We start from the raw sequence: 9857 nt of genomic DNA, 5'->3' as shown, positions 1-9857 counted from the left end.
ATGTGCTTATTAGCCGCTTTCTGCCTTTCTGTCCCTCTTTCTGCCCGCTTGCCTGGGAGCCTTCGCGCTCGCGTCCTTCGTATCCCCACCTGCAGGCCATGCGAGCCAAGAGAAGGAACTTGCTGCTCATGAGGGTCAAGGTCAGCGCTGGAGGCGAAACTCCGTGGCGGATGCTCCGTTGAGCGGTAGAACTCGAATGGAGCCCAGCACGCCGTTGATCGCTGCGGAACGTTATTCTTACAAGGATTCGGTTTTCTAAGGGTCTCAGCAAATCAGTCGTGCAGCATGGAGAATCGGTCTCACGGAGTCGCGAACATTGTAGGTGTGAATTCGGAGGTCGGGATCCGACGTTCCCACCATGGGCGTGCCGCTATTCCACGGCGACCGGATCAGTGATCCCTATCTGATTTTTCGGATGCTCCCGTTAAGGATACCGCAGCTCCTGGGAATGCCCCCATGGTCGCGACCGTCGAGTCAAAATGCCAGAGAAAACGATCCCATTCGAAGACACCTCCAAAGAAATGAGAGCGATTGATATTCATTCTGAGCGTGCTGACATTATGTGATGCCTCCTAGGACGATTTCCGGCGTCTGCTCAGCTGCGTCCTGGTCCGATTCAGTTCCTCGGGATTTTCTGTGCGCCCATTTTGATGATCCAGGACAACGTTGCGAGTTGTTTGCGTTGTGATGTGTACGAGGGGTCAAAGAACGGCATTTTCCCCGGGAGCGGGACTCATCCATGCTGAATAGTGGAACGAACAAATGCAGGAATTCCCAAAATACTAAAAGCATCCTCGCCCTTTAATAGTCTGCTCCATTGATGATGAGTATCCCGGCGCTGATGAGAACATTCTTCAGCGGTGAGTCGTCTCGGATCCGCCGATGGACCCAGATGGTGCTCATAATATCCTCTGAGCGAGACTTCTACCGGGGTCTCGCTTCGCTAGCTCGACCAACCATGAATCGAATTTTCGATCGAACCGCTCTAATTAGCGGCTCGAGCTCACACCGGAACAAGCCTGACTGATGGATCTATGATTCGAAACCGTCAATTAAGTATTGAATCCACGAATAGGAATCGTATACCTCCACCGAAGATGTACTGCTGGAGCATGATGTCGTCACTTCGTTTTGCCAGGTGGAGGCAGCTCACCGCGGAGTATATTCAGGATTTCTTCTCCGATCCGCTGGACGAAAGCTGAAATTCGATTGAGCTCCTCTCTTTTCCCGGAATAGCGACCTCGTTCCGATCGTCGGATTGAGCGACCGAAGTCCCGAATCGTCGTCGATATGCGCACTATACCCTTCGTCTCGGCTCGCAGTCTCCCAAAATTCTTCCGCTCGAACGTGGATGAGTTTGGCATCACTGCTACCACGCACGTGAGCGGGCTCATTACATGGTAAATATTTCATAACGCGGTCATCGAGCTGCTGATTCGTTGTAGTCCGCCTCTCGACCTACGCTTGGAATGAGCGTCGGGTGCTCTCGACTCATCAACAGACTACAGAACAATTGTATAATATCGAACGCAATATGTGAAGCCTTCCTCATTGTGGAATTCCTTCTTCCTCGAAGAGCGACATGAACACCCATGCTCTCATCCGGGATACTTGGAAATGTCCGCTTGGAAATGTCCGCGGACTGTCTAACGACTCGGGCATTTTCAGCAGTCGGTGGCGAGTACTCTCATTCACCCGCGTCGAGTGGAATCAATTCATTTAGAGGCTCGAATGAGCCTTCCCGATTCGATTGTATGTTCGTCGCAAGCCTACCACTGAGATTTACGCAACTGCTCGTGTCACGCTTGTAATTCACTCAGATGTGAATTACGCAGTCAAGCTTACTCATCACTAGCTCGATGCAGCGCTGCGCCGCACCGTCGAGAATTCTGAGGAGCGTAGCGAATTCCTCTCCATTGAGCAATAAGTGTGAGCTAATTCCTCCCTCGATCTCGTGTCGGGATCGCGTGAATAGCGAACAGAGGCGATTCCGCATTCCTTCTCAGACAAGCGTTTTCTTGAGATAATAGTCGTTGAACCAGCCCCAAGTATATTAACTTGTCTGATCACAGGCGGTGGCGCTGGAAATGCCCAGGTGAAAATCACGGTCTCTCAGAAGCAAGACAGCCGGGAGTACGCTGATTGAGACTCCGAGCTCACTCGTAAATGAGGGTCCGACATCATTCTCGGAATCAAATTCCCCGGAACGGGATATTTCGAAGCCAGCGGAGAATGATGTTCAGAGTCCTGGCTCCCGCGTTCCAGCCTCCGCACAACAGAGCGCGCTCTGAACGATCGAATCGCGAGAACATCGCCGCGCTGTGGCGAAGACGAGGCCTCGCAAGCGACTGGGGACCTGCGTACCCACATCGATCATCTCGAATAGTTCCAGGCGTGAGAATCGGCGATCAGATGAGAATCAGCCAACAGGCCTAGCAGATCTGATTGTCGAATCTCTCTGTGAGAAAAAACATGCGAATAGGAAACAATTTTATTCATGGTATTAATCTCTTATTATGTTCTCTCGTAATCAATTCACCGACCTTGAGACGGGTCTTGCCATCAGTCCAGACAGCCATCCATTCGGAGTCAGACAAACTCCCCCAAAACTCGGGAGCAATATGCCGATCAGTAGTCGAGCCTATACAGGAATGATTAGGTTTGTTCCGATATGGTTCGGATACATGGAGCTCCGCTCACGTCGTGGCGCAGGCATTACTGTCCATGAGAGCGTCGGAAAAATATCTTAGGCCTCGGAGTCCGCCGGAGAGGGGGTGGTTGTCGCAGCCGTGTGCGAGTCATTCTCCATGTTGTCCTTGATCCACGACATGTAACTCGAAACTCTTGTGTACACCCCCGGGATGATTGGTGAAGCACACCCGAAGCCCCAGGAAACGATGCCAATCAAGAAAGCACGCTCGTCTTTGTGCACAATAAGCGGCCCCCCTGAGTCCCCCTGACAGGAATCTTTGCCACCTTGCAGGAATCCTGCACAGAGCATGGAATCAAGTATTTGGATCCGGAAGAAGTAAGCAGGAGCGTAAAGGACGCGACAAAAACGGTTGTCATAAACTTTCACATCGACTTTCTGCAGCGTTGGAGATGTTTTCGCCCCGCTGGACAACCGACCCCATCCAGAGACTGTTGCCATTTCACCAGCGAAGCTGTCGTCGGTCTGCGGCAGACATATCGGCTGAACGTTCTCTCTGAATTTGACGGCTCCTTCCAATTCCAGGAGTGCTATGTCGTTGACGGTCCCCCACTTTCGATAGCCCTCGTGTATGGTCGTTCTGCGAATTTCGTATTCTTCGTGCGCGTGTCGCTCGAACTCGTTCTTCAGATCGTGTTCTCCAAGCCTTGCTCTCACGTTTAGGAATACTTCCCTGCAATAGATACCCGTAAGGTCTAGAACGCATTCGTGACTGGGTGTGCAGGTATTCGGGTAAATGCGACTTACGATTCGGTGCAATGCGCAGCAGTCAGAACATGCCTCTCGCTGATGAGAGATCCACCGCAGAAGACCACCTCAGAGAAAAAAGTACGGCCGACTAACGCCACCTTCGAGCCGAGAAGGAAACGTTTTCTCAAATTAGTAATTAAATTCTGGATATACCGGTCCATCGAAACAGGTTAGAGAAGACGAGAGGATGGGCGTCTCTCTCCGAGGCTCCGTCGAAGGATGCATGTTTGGTAAGTCTATCTAGATTATATCATCAGAAAGCTGCTCTCCACCGACCTGCCATGGATACTCTCCGAAATTCGCGGCTACACCGCCGACGATTTTGTCTTTGGCGACGATGGTTTTCCCGCAATCTGCAGAAGCGATTATCGAACCCTCAGTCAGCGGCCTCCAGGTTGTAATCGAAATCAGTAAAATAAAATGATATGGGTGTCAGATTTCTCCAGCCTCTGTCCCTTTCAGCGGACAATCTAATTTCACTTACTCGAATCAATAGACGCAGCTCTCAAGCCAGCTCCGGGTGCACTTCGAGGCACACAGCAGGCCCATACCAAACCTCCGCCGCATAGACTGAGGGTACGCTGTCCTCTCAACCAACATGAAGCTCCGAAACCGCAGTCGTATGTCTTATTTTCGTATCTACATTTACGCGGGAAGGCTGAGAATGAGATGGTTATCAGGAATCAGATGAATACTAATCCGCTAACTGTGCCGGATTCGACCTCCTCCTCGAGCTATATCTCGACGGTATGAAGGGCGGCACCTTCATGTCTTGAGCCGGCTGATCTCGGGGGCGAGGGGAGAAAATCCCATGGCCCTCATACTCACAGATGGCGTAGCGCGCTGCGTTCAAGAAACTTGTGCTCGACCATGTCCGTCCTCCCACCGAAGCATTCCCATTGTGATCGATCACCTCGTCCATAGGGGGAGCATCGGCGCCATCTTCGTCGAAACTCCTTTGGTGACTGGCCGAACCACCTGTAAGGAGCGGAGAATTCGAATCGGAACATCCGCTTGTGCCTGCCATTTTCGCAAACGGATTCAGAGACACGGTGCTGAAATCTATTTATCGCTTCCGACATCTTCGGGGCATCAGATTTGGAAATTTCAACACAAGCAGTAAACATACCTCTTCCAAGAATTCGAGAGTTTATGTAATCCGGATGGGGGACCACCAGGTCCGAGCTCCACGGTCCGGTGCGTTCCTCAGCGGTGCAGTACGGGAGGAGGAGGAGGAGGAGGCTCAAGAACACCGGACAGAGATCGAGGACTCTTAGCATCGCGGGTGTCGGTGCGGATCTGGGAGGTGGAAGGGAGATCGACTCTCGTTAAGACCTTCAACATCGGATGGAAGACGCTATTCGATGATTTTCGTATCTTATTCAGGCCCACCTGATCCTATCAATCAGAATAGATTCCAGTCTCCTAGCAACCCGTGATCGTCAGCGGCTGTCTCGACTTGAGAATGTACAAATTCGAACCGCATGCTCTACTTAAAGTAGGGCTGGACAAACCCCTCGATTCCGCTCCTCTCTCCTACACATCCTGGAGATCTGTGTTTCGTTTCTTCAGGCTTATAGAGTATCTCGGCATGCACAGTGCACAGATTACTATCAGACACATTATTCATGTCACTCGCGCCTCGAGTCGTAGTCTCGCAGTGGGGGAGCTTCCGAAGAGCTCGACACCTCGAGGAATCTCTCGAAGAATGCTCTTGTATTTTGACCGTGGTTCATCGGAGCGAACGGTCAAATCTAGGGGTTCTCGCGGGCGGCGATTGCTCCGAACGGGTCCCACAACAGCGGACTTACAACTAGTCGGATGCCTGCGCTTTGGTCCAGGAAGCGTGAATTGACTCGCAAGGTCGCCTCTGCTCTCTATCAGGGGAGCCTTTTTCTCCCAAGGCACGAGGGAAAATAATATTCCGGAGCTCAGTATGATGCCGGGGGACGATGTTCTGGAATTTCAGAAAAACACAGCAAGCCACACATGTCGAGATTCCACCCCTATGAGGAGCCTCCTCTGTAGCGCTCGGAGAATGCTCGCAAGACGCGGCTCCTCTGCAGACTGTGAGCCGAACCTTCCGCAAATTGGACTATCGGTGCTCACTTCCTCAAAAATTTCCTGTTCGCCGGTGTTCGCAAAGGCGATTTATCGGAGAAGGCTGGAACCCAGGCCGAGAGCAAAGTTCCGTATTGTCCAAAGGCAACGAGTCATGTTGACGGACTCGGCGGCTTTCATAATAATTCGAGTGTTCTCCGCGAGCGAAGATCACACAGCGCTCACGTTTCTATGCTCGAGCTGCTAACGCTTCTCGGAGAGCATCCTGGACGACGCGTCCGCGGGGAAGATGTACCTCCGAGTCATACGAGTATCGCGTAGACGTCCGCGCCCTCACTCGCTGGGGGATACCTTTAAAAATCACCCGATCTGAATTTCCACCGAATATGAAAGGCCTTTGTTACGAATGATTTTGAAGCTCCCCAGCTAAGCTGGCAAGGGACGGAAGGGAGATTTGACTTCCGTTTGTGTCGCAACCCCGATGATACGATCATTGACCCTCCGTAGGTCAATTATCTTCGTTCGCCTCTGTATCTTCAGCGAACCTCTTGCGCTCCCAAAGCTCTGTTTGAATCATTAGTGTTTATTCAATTTTTTATTTACATGATGATAGACCTACATTCTAATATCGCCCGTGGACGGATTCCTGAAGCAAATGTTCCGGGGCTGACTGAGGCTCGGGACCTGCTGTCCCGTACGGGAATTCCGTGAGGACCGAAAGGCGGTGAAGACGTCTTCTCACGGAGTAGAAGATGGTTCGTGAAGAGTACGTGAGCTTGTTTGCACGACCGGGGGGCGTCGCTCGAACCAATCGCCTGTCCGTCGATTGAGGTTGGTCCAGAGTCTACACCTCTAATTCGACCCATCTCTCAAATTCAAGGCATAGTCAATCCAATCGATATAGCTCGGAACTCTCGTGTAGACTCCCGGGGAGTATGGCTTGGCACAGCCGTAACCCCAAGAAACGATTCCAATGACTTGGACCCGACCTTCCCTCTCTACGATCAAGGGTCCTCCCGAATCACCTTGACAGGAATCCCTCCCTCCCTCCTTGAAGCCCGCACACACCATCGTATCGAGTAAAAGCGGGGTATAGTTGTTGTTACCGAACCATGAACGACAGACGTGATTGTCCAAGACCCGCAGACTCGTCTTGTGCAACTCCGCAGGCGCGTATCCTCTCTCTTCCAGTTTTCCCCAGCCGGAGACGGTAGCGATCTCGCCGCTGAAACTGGCGCCGCTTTCGGGCAGACATATTGGAGCGACGTGTCTCCTGAATTTTACCGGAGCAGCCAACTCAATGAGCGCGATATCGTCCACCGGGAAGGTTTGGCGGTAGCCTTGGTGAATGATCACCCGTCGAACATTGTGATCCTCGTGGAGATATCGCTCCGAGGTGTGCGTCGTGTCGTATTCCCCGAGTCTAACTCGCATGAGTCTCAGAGACTTCCTGCAATCAGCGCACCAAGTTAGTAACGAGACCCGACCCTGCTTTGAGGAGATGCTCATAGATCTCAATGGACGTCAAGGAATGCCATGCAAAACCTACCGAGCTACACAATGAGCCGCCGTCAGAACATATTTATCGCTGATGAGAGCGCCACCGCAGAAATGCTCCATCCAGAAGAAGAGTCGAAGCATGATGGCAGCCTTAAAATTGAATGAGAAGAGGATATTCACGAAGAAGCGACAAATCGCGGGATTCCCAATAGATGGTCGATCGAAGAAGAAAAAGTCCAGGCACCCGAAAAATTCGCTAATGAGATCGCATGTCCGACTGTTTCGAAAAGCAGGAATGCGGACTCCTGAGCTGCATTAGGCGAAGAGCTCGGTGGGCGGCTTTGTGATCTGCCGCGCGAGGTAGCGAATCGTGAGGCAGCTTCTAGAGTCTTTCTAGAGTCTGACGGGGAAGCAAATCGAGTTTTCGAGGATTTGCTTGCCTCAGTTCCGGGATTTCCGGGTGCTTGATTTAGACATCGTTCCTACCTGCCATGGATACTCCCCGAAGCTGGCGGGAGCGCCGCCGACGATTCTTTTTTCGTTCACGTAGGTCTTGCCGCATTCTCCAAGGTGAATAAGAAACGGGTTAGGGTTCCTTCCGTCGAAGTATATTGCTCGACCGCATGGAAATATGGAAGAGAGCTCGTCGAATATTCGGAGAGGATTTTTCTCACCTGGATTGACGAGCTCAGGGCCTTTGAGGTCTTCAATGGGTATGCAACAAGACCATACACGACCTCCGCCGCAAAGGTCCACGGGGCTGTCACCTCGCATCCAGCAGGTCACTCCGAAAGCGCACTCATATGAGTTGCCGGCATGCTCGCATTGCCTAGGGAAAGCTGTGGAGGGCAAGAATTTCGTGAATCATCCCTCTCATTTGATCGTATGAGCTAATCGACCCACGTGCCGGTCGGATTCCGTGGTCTCCGAGCAGACAGGTGAAGTCCGGAAACTCGAAGCCGTAACATGGTTCGACTTCAGTGAATCTTCTGAAAGGACTTCCTCGAAGAATTCAGTCTTCGAGTACAAAGCGCCCCGAATCGCGATTCCGAGTACGTTTCCCGTCAACAGCTCTCTCTTTAAGAAGTATCATGGATCATCGCTCCAGTACTCACAGATGGCGTACCGCGCAGCGTTCAGGAAACTCGTCATCGTCCGTGGCTCTATCGGCTGATCCAGGCTGATCCGCTCGGCACCGAAGTCCCCAGATCTCGAACGCATCCCTGCAAGAAGTTCGATGAGAATCCTCGTGCTCAAACGGCGACGACTATCCCCATCGCTCATTTCACTCAATCGACGTATTTGAATGGTCTCATGAACAGCCTTTGAGCTGAAAAAAGGCGGAAAATCACTCACCGTCGAGTTGAAGCTGAGCCTGAATGTATTCCCTGTGAGGGATCACCAAATCAGCACTCCAAGGACCAGGACGCTTCCGGAGGTCATTGAGGAAACGTTGCTCGGACCATTGACCGGCACTTCCCGGCAAGGCGATGCATAGGAGCCACAGACCAGAGCGGAGGAGTCCGCGCATCTCAAGCCTTCAAAATTCTGATGAGAAATCATAGAGTCAGTATCAGCGGAGCTCTCAATCCGTTCTCTCAAGATATAAGGACCACAGTTGAGAGTCTCGGTACACACCGAGGGATAATGCGTATGATGTTTCGACCCGCGAGCTGAGCCTCGATCACCGGACAGGAATCGCGGGCGGCGAGTCAATCTCGGCGCTCGAGGTCGGTGAAGACGGCTCTGAAAATGAGTGAGGATCGACTCTCATATTTCCGAGCGTTTCGGGACAGGGGGTGGAGTTGCACAGATTGCGAGAGTCGATCGAGTTTCGATCAGCTGTCGCTTCTCTCCCTTCCTCCTCTCGGGTGTCGAGTTGATGTTGAGCGGAATGACTAAAAAATCTTCGCTGCGCCGTCGGTGTGCACTACGATCTTTGTGCGCAAACTGATTCATCGGCTCGCGCTTACGAAGGCTCGCTAACCGGGAAATGGGGAGAGAAACCCTGCTCCAAACCCTGTCGTGCCGCTAGTGTGTATGCTAGCCCTGTCGTGCCAAATACCAAGGGGCTTGTAAAACTTTACTCGGCGGACAAAACGGACTGGATTGCCGGTAGCTTCTACCCAAGCGTTCAAGTCTTAGCCGAGCTGCAGGCAAAAACTCTCTCCTTATTCTGAACCAGCCGGGCCTGCTCAAATGACCAGTCGAGTCCCAAAGATATCGGACTTCCATCCACATTCTCAGAGCATGGAGCCCTACACGAGTCGAGTCCCAAAGTTATCGGATTTCCATCAACATTCTCAGAGCATGAAGCCCTACGAGAATCAAGTCCAAAAATCATCGGACTTCCGTCCACACAGCACGGAGCCTTACGAGGGTCAAGAAAAGAATCATCATCGACGATGCTATCTTCAACGCTCTCGTTGAGGATTCGACGAAGCCATCGGAATCGGATCCGAATACGGGTCATGTGAGGAATCCGCGAATCGTCTTCAGGGAAGTTGTGAATCTGGGCGTTAGAGAATTCTTGCTAGATTTAGAGGAGTGTGACAATCCTCCCTGGGAGGGATTGTCAGGTTCAGACGATGAGGATGATTGGAAGCCGGATGAGGCATCAAGATGGAGATCAATCTTTGCTTTTGGGATGCCCGAATAAGCTGGCCAATGGGCGGGAGCGGCCTCAGCAGCAATCTGAGAGTCGAATATTCCAACAAGCACTTGCCTTGAGGGGTATCAGCGGTCCCCGTTCATACCAAGGTACCGCGTGCGAAGAAGGAAGGGACGCAAAGAACACAGCCACTGCGGCATCCGCGCTGGAAGCTTCATGAGGTCT

At 52.0% G+C, this 9857-nt stretch overlaps 1 protein-coding gene across 1 annotated transcript; it reads right to left on the bottom strand.

The window, feature by feature from the left end:
- Positions 1-2746: 2746 nt before the first annotated feature.
- LOC100900201 (uncharacterized) lies at positions 2747-7795 on the bottom strand. The gene is made up of 10 exons (XM_029110996.1): positions 7696-7795; positions 7508-7584; positions 7071-7171; positions 6384-6971; positions 4590-4759; positions 4289-4438; positions 3964-4118; positions 3737-3835; positions 3458-3558; positions 2747-3383 (listed from the first exon to the last, which is right to left on the bottom strand). The coding sequence occupies exons 1-10, from the start codon at positions 7793-7795 to the stop codon at positions 2747-2749; spliced, it is 2178 nt and encodes a 725-aa protein (XP_028966829.1).
- Positions 7796-9857: the final 2062 nt, after the last annotated feature.

The sequence above is a fragment of the Galendromus occidentalis genome, unplaced genomic scaffold, assembly GCF_000255335.2.
Source record: "Galendromus occidentalis unplaced genomic scaffold, Mocc_1.1 scf7180000077191, whole genome shotgun sequence".
Taxonomy (NCBI): domain Eukaryota; kingdom Metazoa; phylum Arthropoda; class Arachnida; order Mesostigmata; family Phytoseiidae; genus Galendromus; species Galendromus occidentalis.
Note: the sequence above shows the minus strand (reverse complement) of the source record. Positions and strands in the feature narration are given on the sequence as shown.

Bases quoted from the DNA above. Each gene is read 5' to 3' on its own strand.
- LOC100900201 (XM_029110996.1), bottom strand. From the start codon at position 7,795: ATGCGAGGTGACAGCCCCGTGGACCTTTGCGGCGGAGGTCGTGTATGG. The intron at 6,972-7,070 runs GTAGGTTTTGCA...CGCTGATTGCAG, and splicing joins GCGGCTCATTGTGTAGCTCG to GAAGTCTCTGAGACTCATGC. The intron at 4,760-6,383 runs GTCGAATTAGAG...TCCACCTCCCAG, and splicing joins GCCTTGAATTTGAGAGATGG to ATCCGCACCGACACCCGCGA.